At 51.6% G+C, this 13,981-nt stretch overlaps 1 protein-coding gene across 2 annotated transcripts in view; it reads left to right on the forward strand.

The window, feature by feature from the left end:
- The window catches only part of PNLDC1 (PARN like, ribonuclease domain containing 1), a 51,661-nt gene that overhangs the window by 33,581 nt on the left and 4,099 nt on the right, over positions 1 to 13,981 (forward strand). For both annotated transcript variants that reach the window (XM_029575437.1, XM_029575438.1), the window contains 5 exons: positions 4,541 to 4,594; positions 5,546 to 5,588; positions 6,072 to 6,171; positions 6,264 to 6,439; positions 10,226 to 10,324. In XM_029575437.1, coding sequence (XP_029431297.1) covers positions 4,541 to 4,594; positions 5,546 to 5,588; positions 6,072 to 6,171; positions 6,264 to 6,439; positions 10,226 to 10,324 — 472 coding nt within the window. The remainder of the gene's footprint in view (positions 1 to 4,540; positions 4,595 to 5,545; positions 5,589 to 6,071; positions 6,172 to 6,263; positions 6,440 to 10,225; positions 10,325 to 13,981) is intronic.

A 13,981-nucleotide genomic window follows, 5' to 3' on the forward strand; every position in this document is an offset into this window, starting at 1 on the left:
TCGGTCCAGATTCCTGGGCTTTGCCTCCCTACCAACAGATGGAGACAGAGAAGTAAAGCTTTACAGAGACTGCAGTGCTTATGTTAATCTGCCACCTGCAGTCTCAGTATTTCTCTATTTCTAGAGGTGTGAAACCTGCAGTCTGACGTCACCAAAAAGAAAGATAGGAGCTGTCCTCCCGGCTGGTCCATCCTCCCTGCTAAAGGCGGACGAGCAGGAGGGGGTTGATGATCCTTTTTGGAGCTGATATCCTGATCCATGGAGGGGCTTGGACAGCTGGAGGTTCATTTCCTTCCTTGTCCCGGATAGCCCTTCCTTTCCAGCAAGTTCCTCTGCAACAGATCTAAGGAAAGCATTTATTTTGTTTTCTTCATAAAGTTAAAAAAAAAAAAAAGTTGAGGGCAGGCGTTGGGATTCATCGAGAGGACAGCACCATTCCCCGCAGGTGATCGGTGACCACCACTTAAGGCGCAGGGGGTGTCCAGTTGATCAGTATTGTCCCATCGGTGAGGGGGGCCGATTGCGCTAGTGCAGGGTAGGCGGCACGTGTGGCTCGGGCAAGAATGGCGCCGATTAAAGAATTGTGGCAAGAACTGCTGCTCATGCAGGGGGAGCTCGTGGGCGCAACTGACTTCAGGGCTGTGCCTCCGGGGGAGGGGGCAGCTCAAGGGGATCTGCTTTGGCGCCGTCTGGGAAGAGAACGACGTGATCGGGGGGGGGGAAGCACCACATGTGCATCTGCAAGCGTGGGAAGGGCGGCCATTTTTTGTTTCAGAGGCGTCTGCGTGGAAGGCCGTGGGAGATGCTGGGTGTTTCAAGTCCCCCAATGGCACAGGGGGACTCTGAGAGCATTGAGGACCGCCAGGAGGAGTCGCTGGCGTTTTCATCTCCATAAGGCTTTTCTTGCTAGAGAGAAGCGATCTTGACCCCAAAAGGGCTCAGGTCCAGTAAAGAGGCCAAAGTTGGACACACACAGAAGGGATATGTGATTCCCTGTATGTTCCCGGATCAGTCCAGACAGTGGGTTGTGTCTCCCTTCCAGCAGATGGAGTCAGAGAAAAGCTTGAAGGGTGCTCTCTTATAGCCTGGAGCGCCCTCTGCGTCTTCAGTATTTCTCTGACTCCAGCAGATGAAGGTTGCAGAACATGGGGTTCCCCATTTTAGCTACAGCAGGATAGAAGTTTAGATTTCTCTCTCTCATTCCTTCTTAAATTCTTTCACTGTCTGGATGGAAGGCAAATTACTGTTTGAGGATCTTAAACAACTCATCAAATCCCTGGGAGAGAACAAGGTGCATAAGCTGCCGAAGGATTGCCCTTGGACCTCCAGGAAGTTCAATTCTACTAGAAGCCGATTCCGGGGTCAGTGGCGTTTTTGACCGTCAAGACCGGCCTCTCAAAGACCTCCTTCCTCACGGTCGCAGTCCTGGTCTCATTCCTTTCGTGGTCGAAGACCAGCTAGAGACAGCCTCCCTCAGGGGGCCTCTTCCAAGTCTTCCCAATGAAGAATTGCCGGCCCACTCTTCGACCCCCAGGATAGGGGGACATCTCTCCCTCTTCTACAAGGAGTGGGTCAAAATTACCTCAGACCGATGGGTTCTGGATATTCTACAGCATGGCTACGCTTTAGAATTTGCTTGACCCCTAAAGGACGGGTTTCTCTTCTCTCCCTGCGGCCCAGTGAAGAAACAACATGTAGCTCGACCGGCTCATGGACTTAGGTGCCATCCTCCTGGTGCCCCCGAAGGAGCAAGGGTTAGACCATTATTCAGTCTACTTCGTCATCTCCAAAAAGGAAGACTCCTTCCGTCCAATCCTGGATCTCAAGATGGCCTCAGGATACCACATTTCAGGATGGAGACGTTATGCTCCATAATAGAGGCGGTACACCGTGGAGAATTCCTAGCCTCCTTGGACTTGATGGAGGCTTATCTCCACATCCCCATCCTCAAGGAACATCAACGCTTCCTTCGCTTCAAAATCCTCTGTCATCATTTTCAATTTCAGGCCCTACCCATTGGCCTAGTGACCGTTCCCCGCACCTTCACCAAGGGTCATTTTGGTGGTGGCAGCAGCCCTACGGAGGGAGGGGATTTTAGTTCACCTCTACCTGGATGACTGGCTCATTCGAGCGAGGTCCCTGGACCTTTGCCAGTGGGAGGTTGACAGTCTTGCAGCTTCTCCACTCTCTCGGATGGGTTGTCAATTTTGCCAAGTGCAGCCTTACTCCCTCTCAGACGCTCTACTTCTTAGGAGCAAAGTTCGATACCAATTTGGGCAAAGTCTTCCTGTGTCAGGACCGTACTCTGTCGCTTATCTCTCAGGTACAGCGCTTCCGTTGCCTTTCACTCCCCACAGCATGGGACTATCTCCAGGTCCTGGGCTTGATGGCTTCAACTATAGATTTGGTTCCTTGGGCCTTTGTGCATATGTGTCCTTTTGCAGAGGGCATTACTCTCCCACAGGAAGCCAGTGTCTCAGGAGTTCCAAGCACTCCTCCTGCTGCTGGAAGTTGCCAAGGACAGCCTGAGCTGATGGCTCAGTCTGGATCACTTGCTGCCGGGCGTGGACTTGGAGATCCCACAATGGGTGATCATCACCACAGATGCCAGCCTCTCTGGATGGGGAGCTGTGTGTCAAATGCAGTCGGCACAGGGACGATGGACGTCAGTGCAAGCGACATGGCTGATCAATTGTCTCGAAACCAGAGCGGTTCAACTTGCTTTGAAGCATTTCTTCCCCCTAGTTCATTGCCAAGCAGTAAGGATACTCTGTCAATGCCACTACGGTAGCGTACATCAGCCGTCAAGGAGGAACAAAGAGCCGCCATGTCTTTCAGGAGATGGACAAGTTAATGGCGTGGGTGGCACTCCACCTCTCCCGCCTGGCGGCGTCCCACATAGCAGGAGAGGGCAATGTCCAAGCGGATTTCTTAAGTCGTCAACACACAGATCCCGGAGAATGGGAACTCTCCAAGAAAGCAGTGGCTCTCCTCTTCGCCCGGTGGGGGACTCACCAGCTGGATCTGATGGCCACTCAAAAGAAAGTGAAGGCTCCGCGCTTCTTCAGTCACAGAAGGAAGCACGGCGTGGAAGGAGTGGATGCCCTAGTCCTCCCATGGCCGCGAAACCTTCTTTCTTTGCTTATATGAGGTTATGGAGAGTGTTCGAGACGTGCCTTGAGGGCATTGTGCCTGCTCAGGCTTCGGTTTTGCATATTTTGGCATTTTTGCAGAAGGGTCTGATGAAGGGCTTGGCCTTTAATTCCGTTAGAGTACAGGTAGTGGCCTTGGGCTGTTTTCAGGGTAAGGTGCAGGGGGTGTCCTTGGCAGCACATCCAGATGTAATTTGCTTCCTCAGGGGAGTGAAGCATTTGCATCCTCCAGTGAGACGGGCATGTCCCTCGTGGAACCTTAACCTGATGCTACGAGTGTTCTGTGGAGCTCCATTTGAACCGTTAACAAGGGCATCCTTAAAGGATCTTAACCTGAAAATAATTTGTTGGTGGCTATTTGCTCGACCAGAAAGATTTCGACGCTTCAGGCCTTACTGTGTATAGATCAGTTTCTGCAGATTTCAGAGCCAGGAGTATCCTTACGCACAGTAACTTCATTCTTGCCGAAGATAGTCTCTCACCTCAGTAAGACAGTGGAGCTTCTTGCCTTTTCAGATTTGGATCCGACAATGCCTCACGCCAGGGAGCTTCATTTATTAGACACACAGCTGGTATTATTGAAATATCTCAAGATCCCCCAACTATTTTCGGAAGTTCGGATCACTTGTTCATCCTGTGGAATGGACGAAAGGAAGGAAGGAAGGCTTCTCAGGCTGCGATTGCATGTTTGGTTGAAAGAGGCAATTGAATCAGTTTACACTAGCAAAGGTTGATCGTTCCTGAGGGACTTCGAGCCCACTCAGCTAGAGCATGGGCTGAATGTCAGCTAGGGTCCTCCCAGGAGATCGGTTGGGTAGCTACATGGACTTCACTACGTTCTTTGACCAGATATTACCAGCTGGATGTCCGGGTGCCAGAATCAGCTGGCTTTGGGGAGAGCGTACTGCCAGAGGGTCTGTCACGTTCCCGCCCAGTGTAGGGGAGCTTGGGTGCATCATGAATTGATCTGGAGTATGAACAGGAAAAGAAAATTGGTTCTTAACAGCTAATGTTTGTTCCTGGAATACCGCAGACCAGTCCAGAGCCCGGCCCGTCTTTAGTATGTAAATTATTGGTTGGCAAGTTCTATCATTTATATTTGCCAATAGAGCTCCCGTTTTAAAAGGGTTCTGTTCTCCCCCTGCTTGGGGAGAACAGAGAAGTTAGTAGTTACTGTTTTTCATCTTGGCTTGGGTACAGGACAGATGAGGGGCTGCAGGTGGCACACTCGGTTATGTAGCAGGGTCAGTAAAGCTTTTCTTCTCTGTCTCCACCTGCTGGTAGGGAGGCAAAACCCCCATGTGTCTGGACTATAATATTCCTGGAACAAAAATTAGTAGGTAAGAACCAATTTCCAGTGCTTTTCTAAATGCTTTCCTCTGTTTCAGTGGCAAGTAGATGTCCTCACGAAGCAGCCTATGACGCATTCCTCTGTGGATCAGGTAGGCGTGGGGGGGGGGGGCACTATTTGCTACGGCCTGGGTGAGGTTACTTGGGGTGTAGGGGGGTTTGCTTAGACCAGGGATGGGCAGTATTTGCATTCCTGGCCGGTGCTTACTGTTAGTCTGGGCATAGCTTCAGCCCTGAAGTGGTTAAAACCCTCCCCCTAGATAAACAGAAGGATGTTCCCGATGATGGCGCATGCCAGGCTGGCCAGTGAGTTCGTACCCAAGGGAGAGCTGAGGTTGCTTACTCAGTCTGACCTTTGCTCCATTGTGCCCGTGAACTTGCTGTCTCCAGTTTAGAGAAACTGGAACAAGGTTGGGGTGAGACCAGGACCGGCTCACTGGGCCCATGATGGTGACCCTCTTCAGAAGGGTCATTTTATGCAGCAGCCGCATAGCAAGGGTTTTTTTTTAATTTCTACCTTGCTAGTTTCCTTCTGTTCCTCTTGAGCTTCCAGCTCAATCAGTGCGCTGGGCTACAGCGCCATGAGCCTTTATTTGCACCTATCCCATTTTTGTTTTTTTTTCCCTCCCGTTTGAACCCCCATCCAACTCACTCGGCCCATGCATTACAGCAACCAGAGACCATGCACCAGGGCTCTTCCCAGAACCCTGCAGTCATGGGCTGTGAGCACTGCTTCCACACCAGCATCCTCGGCGCGGGCATTGAGCCTGGGTTTCTCTGCACGAGCCTGCACAGCGTTGCTCCTGAGCCACAGAACAGTAAGCGACAGAGGCTCGTCCCTTCCTGGCACTTCCATGCTGGGATCCCTCTTCTGCAATGTGTATTTAATGAGCTTCCATGCTTTCTGAAACCCCTGTCCCATGCTTAAGGTGCCTAACCGCAATCCATCTTGTAACAAATCCCGATTAAGCAGTGCTTCCTTGTTTCTGCTCAGTGAGCTCACTCGTAGCAGAAAGTTCTTGACTCTGTTTCTTGTCTTTAAGTGCTCATCAAGGTGTCGCACTTACTGCTGGTGGCAGGACAGGGGTGAGTATGGGAAGATAACCGTGATGGGGGAGAGGAGGTCTGAGTACATATTCCCCTATATCTTGGGCAAGCTTGGGGTGGGGGGCTGAATGGAAAACTGGTTGGAAGAGTTAAGGTGTGACTGGTGCCCTTCGGATCCTAAAGCAGACATTGCTTGTGGAGGTGGAGGACGGTCTTACCTGGTTTGGATATTACCTGGAACCTCCTCGCCTAGCTGTAGCCACTCAAGGCCAACGCTTGGCTTGCCAGTTCAGTGCTTTACGAGAAGAATCTGGGATGTGAGGCAGGGCCAGAAACCTCTTTCATTCATAGCCTTTCTCCTCCTGTCTCAAAAGCGTGATCATCTTGTACGTGGGCATCATATTTTGCAGTTAGACAGTGCCTCCTGCGGGGCGATAGGCTGGGACTGGAGGAGCTCCTGCTTGCTTTGACTTTTTTTTTCCCCCTCTTTAATTGTGTCTTGTCCTTTCTCACCCTGATCAGTGAAACAGAAGAGCTGAATCGTTCCTTTTCCCAGTACATGATGATAATTTCCGAGCACGTGAACCAGGTGAACGTGATCCGTGCTGGATTGTCGTGCATTGTAAGTGACCCCGCCCTTCCCCGCAGACTTGCCTGCCCGTTCCGTAGAAAGCGTCCTCGCCACCTAAACTGTGTGAAATCAAACTTTGGCAGAACTTCTCAGGACCGGACCCCTGCCGCCGGCGACCACCTCTGCTGCTGTTGACGGTGCGTGGTTGGCCCGACGTGGATGAGGAGCAGGTTTACCACGAGTTTCTCCCCTTTTGCAGAGTGGACGTGAAGCGACTCAGGGGGCCCCAGTTTCTGCTGCTCGCCACCAAGTTCAAAAGGTAACGGAGCGATCCCAAATCTTCTGCACGTGTGCTCGCGCTCTCTCTCTCCGGGATCCCTCCCTGCTGTTAACCCAGTGCTCTTCCTGCAGGGCTCGCCCCCCTTACCCATACTTGGGCTCGGCTATCGTTGTCCGTCTTGCTTTCTCCTCCCTCATCCTGCGCTCTCCTCACACTTGTAACTGTCATCTTCTCGCTTGTGCTTACAAACAGGGAGGTATCTCTCGCACCAAGATTTCCTTTGTACCTAATGCTGGAGCTGCATTCCTGAGAGTGGTCCTGTGGCTGACCACGTGCTGCTGTAAAAGCAGTCTCTCTCCTCTCTCCCTCCTCCTCTCTCTCTCTCTCTTCCTCCTTCTCTCTCTCTTCTCTCTCTCTCTTCCTCCTTCTCTCTCTCTTCTCTCTCTCTCTCTCTCCTCTCTCCCTTCTCCTCTCTCCCTTCTCCTCTCTCTCTCTCCTCTCTCTCTTCCTCCTCTCTCTCTCCTCTCTCCCTCCTTCTCTCTCTCTCCTCTCTCCCTCCTTCTCTCTCTCTTCTCTCTCCCTCCTCCCTCCTTCTCTCTCTCTCTCTCTCCCCCTCTCCATTCCCAGGTGCTCTGAGTGCAGCTTCAGTGGCACTTACTGCAGCGCTGTCCCGGGGACGATGTTATCAAAGCCATTTACCTCAGCTGGGTAGTGCCTGCCTTTATAAATGGCTAATAGTGCACATGGGCTTCACAGAACAATAAGAGATGGCAGCTTGTCTCTTCCCAGCACTTCCATGCTGGGATCCCTCTTCAGTGGTGTGTATTTACGTCATTTCTGAAACACTTCCTGTCCCTTGCGTGTAGGGCACCTAACGGCAATCCAGCTTATAAGGGGGAATTTAGATGGAGGGAGAAAAACGGCATAACCCTTTCCAAGGTGCACAAGCTGGCCCCTCTCAGCCGCCCTCACAAAAGTGCAGATGAAAGGCACTTGGGCATCATGAACATCCATGTTACACGTGTGTTTACTAAGGGAAAGAGCCTGCATGGTTTCCCTCTGAAAACGAAGCTAAAATGTGCTTCCATCTCATCCTGCTACTCCAGTCCAGCCCTTGACACGTGGGTTGTTTCCCCTGTTAGCAGAGGGAGACAGACACCACTGGTTTTCTTCTGTGACATCGTAGCCACTGTTTAGGGGGTGCCAAGAAGCAGGAATCCGGTATTTTCTGCTTCCAGCAGACGGTAGAGCTCGGGTTAGTTCAGGTAACATTGCATCTGGAGGCGGTGCGCGTGTCCCAACTTGTGGTTCAGGTACTAGAAGACTTGGGCTGGTGGTCAATTTTGCCAAAAGCAATCTTCAACCATATGGTCCCTGAAGTACTGGGAAGCGAGCTTCGAGACTCAGAGTGGACAGGTTTTCCCTACGGGCGAGAGATCAAGATGGTTCAGCAGGTTCAGAAATTGCTGGATTTCCCCGTTCCCCCTGCTTGGGATTATTTACAGGTGCTCAGGCTGATGGCGGCGACCCTCAATTTGGTTCCTTGGCCCAGAGCTCACATGCGCCCATGCCAGATGTTGTTCTTGTCCTGCAGTCCCAGGACTACAGGATATGGCTCCCTTTGAGTCTGTCAGTGCACGAATTGCTCCACTGGTGGCTACTGACCTCGCATCTGTTGAGCAGGATCAGACTGGTCACCCTGTCTTGGGTCCTGGTAATGACTGATGCAAGTTTCTCAGGTTGGGGAACTCATTGCTGGAATCAGGTGGCTCAGGGTCTCTGGACTCAGGAGGAAGCTTCATGGTCCATCAACCAGCCGGAGGCCAGGGCCATTCATTTAGCACTACTACATTTTCCTCTCGTTGATTCAGGGGAGAGCTTTCGAGTTCTTTCGGACAATGCGACAGTAGTGTAGCGTATGTGAAGCGTCAGGGAGGAACCAGGAGTCTGGGGTTCTCCGCAGAGGCATCTCTTCTTTTCCCCTGGGCGGAGGAGAATCTGCGGTTACTGTTGGTGGCACATATTGCTGGGCAGGAGTATGTGCAAGTGGATTTCCTCAGTCAAACGTTGTTGGACCCCAGGGAATGAGAGCTAAGTCCAGAGGCCTTGTGCATGATATGCCATTGGTGGGGGTCGCCTGCAGGTGGAATGCAACCCATTGGAATGCAAAACTGAGTTGCTTTTTCAGTTGATGTAGAGAGCAGGGGTCTATGGGAACTGATGACCTATATAGCCTTGGCCAGCAGGGGGAGCTAATTTGTCTTTCCTCTGTGGGCCCTCATAGGCAAGTTGCTGCGAAGACTAGAGATGGAATGCAATGGGTCATTCTGGGTGAGCTGGATTGGCCATGAAGACCCTGGTGCACAGATCTTGTCTGCAAGTGGACAAGCCCTTATGTCTCGTGGGATCACCTGGACTGTTGGTCAGGGACCAGTAGTTATGGATGATCCAGCTCCAGTTTGTTTTACAGCCTGGCTCTTGTATGGTGATAGCTTTGCAAAAAGGGATATTCTTCCATGATTTCTACTCTGTTGAAGGCATGAAAGTGGTCCACTTCACTGGCTTACATTCACTTTTGGTGATTATTTGAAGTATTGTGCTAGACCAGAAGAGAGTCCCTCTGGTGGTCACTATTCCATGTATTTTGACTTTCCTCCAAGATGGCCTGGATAAGGGGCTTGCCTTGAATTCCCTGAAGGTGCAGGTAGTGGCTATTTCATGTTACCGAGGACAATTGGGTGGTGTAGCCAAAACTGCTTGACCGGATGTTTCTTGGTTTCTGAGGGGCGTTAAGAGGTTGCGGCTGCCCATTGTTCCTCCTTGGGACCTTAATCTGGTCTTGAGGGCTCTGAGAGGGCCTCCTTTTGAACCGTTGAGGCAGATCTCCTTAAAAGATCTGTCCTGGAAGGCAGCTTTTCTGGTGGCAGTTTGCTCCGCGGGGTGGATTTTGGAGCTCCAAGCTTTGTCTTGTCGGGATCAGTTTCTTATGATGCTGTAGCCTTTGACCTGATGCCATCCTTTCTCCCAAAGGTAAATGCCGTGTTAATCTCCCATCTTTTTCCCAGGAAGAATGTGAAGCTAAATATTGGTCTCTGTTTTGATGTTTGAAGGCTTTTTCTTCAATATTTGGAGGTGACCAATGCCTTTCGCAAGACCGACAAGACTGTTTTGTTCTGTTTGGGGGACTGCAGAAGGAGGAGACTACTTCCAAAGCTACTCTGGCTCCCTGGATAAAAGTGACTTTTGTGTCAGATTATGTCCTGAAGGGCAAGAAGCCCCCAGAGTTGGTTCAGGCACCCTCCACCTGGGCGCGGTCAGCGTCTTGGGCTCTTTTGCCAGCAGACATTTGCAGAGTGGCCACTTGGTCCTCGTTGCCTGCCTTCACGAAGCATTATTGACTGGATGTTTTTTGGCGAGGGAGAATGTGGCATGTGGTGCTGGGGTTCTCCAGGCAGCTGTTGCTTCTGCCCACCCATGTAGGTTAGAGCTTTGGTATTTCCCACTTGCCAAGGGCTGGACTGGTGTAGCAGGACTAAAGGAAAGGAAATTGAGGTAAGAAAGGTTCTCCATGTTAAAACCACCCACATGCTCTGCCGCTACATGCTGTTTGGAAATTGCCCCCAGTATTATACTTTTCCTGTTCTTGCTGCTTGAGAAGAGATCCAGCAGCCTGCTTGCCATCCTTCCCTCTTGGTTTGGACACATTGTGTCTGTGGCTCATCCAGAGGATGGGGAGAAGCAAGGCCTGGCCTGCTTTGTGGTCATGTGCAGCCTCCTTTTGGGCCTGGCCTTACACTGCCTTTTGGTTTCTTCTTTCCTCTTCAGCATCCGGGTGATACAGCAGGAGTATAAGAGCCACCCCAACTTGCGGCTGCAGGTGTATCGCTACTGGAGACACTCGCCCTTCGTCTGCTGCGTGTTCAGGTGAATCCAACCGACTCATCGTCTGGCCTTCTGTGAGCAGTGCAGGCGGTTTCACGCCCTCCTGCAGCATGACGGGAGACTCCGCAGCCCCTCCCACATGATTCTATATCTGAGCAGCACAGGCTCTTCTGTCCCCAAGGAGTCCTCTCTCTCAGGCTGTAGCAAAGAGCAGATTCTCAGCCTGATCCGTAGCTGTATAAACACTGCACTGCTCTCATTCATGGTGCAGTCAGGGGCTAGCCTTGAGCAGGGGGCTGTAAGTTAGCATGACTTCAGAGGGGCTTCTTGGTGATGAGCCAGGAAACCCACGTTCAGGTCCTGCCCTTGGCGCTCATTGTGACCTTGGGCAAGTTATTTTATCTCCCTGTATCTCAGAAGCTCATTTTGACTGTATCCAGAGCAGGAGTTCACTGTGCCTATGTGTAATAGGTTGTATGGAGGGTGATCAGATTTTGTAGCTAGCTTGCATGCAATTGCAAGCTCGCCTTCAAAGGGAAACCCCCATGCAGGGTTTCCCTTTGAAAACTCAGCCTGCTAGAGTGATGATAGTACTTTAGAAATTTAAATTCCTGTACATGCCCAGATCACTTCAGACAACTGGGTTTATGCATCTGTACCAGCAGATGGAGGCAGAGAACAAAACTTTGGGACACTACTGCATAACCGAGAGTGCCAGCTGCAGTCCCTCAGTATTTTTCTGTCTCCAGCAGATGGTAGAGGTGCCAGCTGCAGTCCCTCAGTATTTTTCTGTCTCCAGCAGATGGTAGAGGTGCCAGCTGCAGTCCCTCAGTATTTTTCTGTCTCCAGCAGATGGTAGATATGCAAAACCTGCAGTCCTGACTGAGAGTTGGAATTTTATCGTTGGAGCCGCTCCTAGAGTTGTTAGATTCTTTTGTAGGCCGTCCCTTGAGAGGAGCTGGGCAAACGGGGGGGTTGGACGCCCCTGGCTGCGCTAGCACGTGGCACTGGAGGCTCTGATAGCCAGGGGACTGGCTCCCTCCGAGTCTCTGTGCTTACCTTCTGCCCACTGCTGCCTCTGTAAAGGGAAATACCCTTTTTGTTTCTCTAGGATTAAGTTTGTATTTAAAAAAAAAAAAAAAAAAAGAGCAGAGAAGAAGGGGAGTTCAGCGGCTTGTGAGGTCAGGAGGTTTGGCTGTCTGTGCACATCAGGGCGGTTAGACAGCGAGTGCTGTCACGGTCCACAGGAGGAGTTGGGGTAAGTGCCACGTTTAGTAGTTCTTTTCCCCAGTGGGGAAACTATGATGGTAAGGCTGGAATTTGGGGCGTTCCTCGGCCTGCCGTGGCTCTGACGCACTGCTTTCAAGCGAGCAGGCCTGACAGGCTCCCTCGTGGTGCAGCCTGCTTGTTAGTGGTGCCTTTTTGTCCACTTGGAGATACGACCACGGGCGCAATGGCATCAAAACTGTGGAGTGCAGGGCCTGCGGGCGCTCGTCAGCCTTTCTCAATCCCCAGTCCCTCTACACAGGCTGTACTTTGGGAGCGGAGCGTTCCTCTGCTGGAGGGGAGGGGGTCAAAGTTGAGAGAGGCTTCCCGTGCTTCGGGAGCTACGATTATAGTGCTGTGGGGGTGGGGTCCTCCCCTCCTGCCGGGCCTGCGGAGGATCGTGGTCTGGGGGCTGTTCCAGGCCGGGACACCGGTTCTTCTCCCTCTCCTCTTTTTCCTGCAGTGCAGGATGCTGAGGGTGACCAGGAGGAGGGAGCAGATCCTGGGGACAATCTCCTCCCTCAGGGGGTGGATAATACGAAGGATTTCTCTCCAGAATTTGTCCTGCTACTCCATAGAGCCTTCCTGGCTAGGAAGGGAGTGGGAGTCAGGATATCCAGGATGCAGCGCTCCGTCTCACCCAAAAGACAGAGGATGGCTTCGGTGGGCGTTTTGGAGGATGTCTTGAAGTGCCCGGGGCTGCGCCGTGCTGGAATGAATGAACTCTCCAGGGACCTGGATGAGTTGGATGAGACCAGCATCTCCGCAGGAGGTGGATCTGGACAGGAATCCCGAGGAAAGGCAGCTGCCGGATCCTGATTTGCATAAGGATAATCTGGATCTCGATGAGACCGTTCCGGAGGGGGATGACCCTTGGGTGGTCTGGTTGTTTAAGAAAGAACTGCAGCACCTCACTCCTCAAGTGTTTGGAGGAATTAGGGGTTAAACGGGCACAGGAGGAGTTGGGTAATGAAGGTGTCAGTCCAGTCCTGGATGGACTGCAGGGCCCATTTACGGCCTTTCCTTTGCCTAAGAAGATACAGAAGCTGATCAGCCAAGAGTGGGATTTCCCGGCAGCCGGCTTAAAGGTCGGTAGGGCCATGGCAAAACTCTATCCTGGAGGAATATTTGGAGCACTTAAAGACTCCTAAGGTAGATGTGGCATTCTCGGCTGTAACCAAGACGACCACAATTCCAGTTGCGGGTTCGGCTGCGCTTAAGGATGTGCAGGACCGCAAGTTGGAGATTCAGTTGAATCACATGTTTGAAGTGTCTGCCTTAAGCCTTCGAGCCATGGTGTGTGCCAGCATGATGTAGCAGGCCTGTTTATGCTGGATTCAGAAGGAGCAGGAGCCTAGTGGGACGTTTAGTCCCATTCAGTCAGCTTGGCTGGAAGCTGATGTGGCTGATGCGCTATACAATTTGATGCATACCTCTGCCAGGAATGCGGTTTTGGGGCGCTAGCTTCTTTGGTTACGCAATTGGCCGATTTGTCGTCCAAGGCCCAGCTGTGAAATCTCCCCTTTAAGGGAAAGATTGCTGTTTGGGGAGGAGTTAGATCAGCTGATGAAGTCCCTCAGAGAATCCAAGGGAAACAGGCTGCTCGAGGATAAGAAAAGTTCTAAGAAGGTATTTGGGATTCAAGGAGGTTTCGTCCCAGAGGGGCTGCAACCTTAGGGTCGAAGCAATCGTTGGGGCACCAGCAAATCCTCCAGAGGCACCTCCGGTCAGGGATCTAAAGGCAGTAAGGCCTCACAATGAAGCCAGGCCCGTCCACTCCTTGCTGGAAGCGGTAGGGGGCAGGTTGTCCCGCTTTTACGAGGAGTGGACCGATAGCACAGAGGACCAGTGGGTGCTAGAGGTCTTAAGACAGGGTTACGCCTTAGAATTTTCACGCCTGGTCAGAGAGATCTTTCTGGAGTCCCACTGTTCATCTTACAATAAAAGGGTTGCAGTGGAACAGACTCTGCAAAGGTTGTTAAGCTTAGAGGCTATTACTCCGCTTCCACTGAGTGAACAGGGACAGGGGAGGTACTCCATTTATTTCTTAGTGTCAAAGAAAGAGGGAACTTTCCGTTTCATTTTGGATTTACAAAAGGTAAATGTAGCCTTGCGAGTACCACATTTCCAGGAGGAGACACTACGTACTGTAATAGCAGCGGTCCAAAAAGGAGAATTCCTTGCATCCCTAGATCTGACCAAAGCCTATCTGCATATTCCCATTCGGGAAGACCATCAAAAGTTTCTCCGTTTCATGGTGTTGGGGATGACACTTCCGTTTTTGGGCTTTGCCCTTTGGTTTAGCTACAGCTCCCTGAACCTTCACAAAGGTGTGATGGTAGTTGTGGCAGCAGCCCTGGAGACTGGAAGGGATTCTAGTACATCCATATCTGGACAATTGGTTTATTTGGGCAAAGATGGAGGAAGAGTGCG

Source organism: Rhinatrema bivittatum, chromosome 13, assembly GCF_901001135.1.
Source record: "Rhinatrema bivittatum chromosome 13, aRhiBiv1.1, whole genome shotgun sequence".
In the NCBI taxonomy this organism is placed as follows: Eukaryota; Metazoa; Chordata; class Amphibia; order Gymnophiona; family Rhinatrematidae; genus Rhinatrema; species Rhinatrema bivittatum.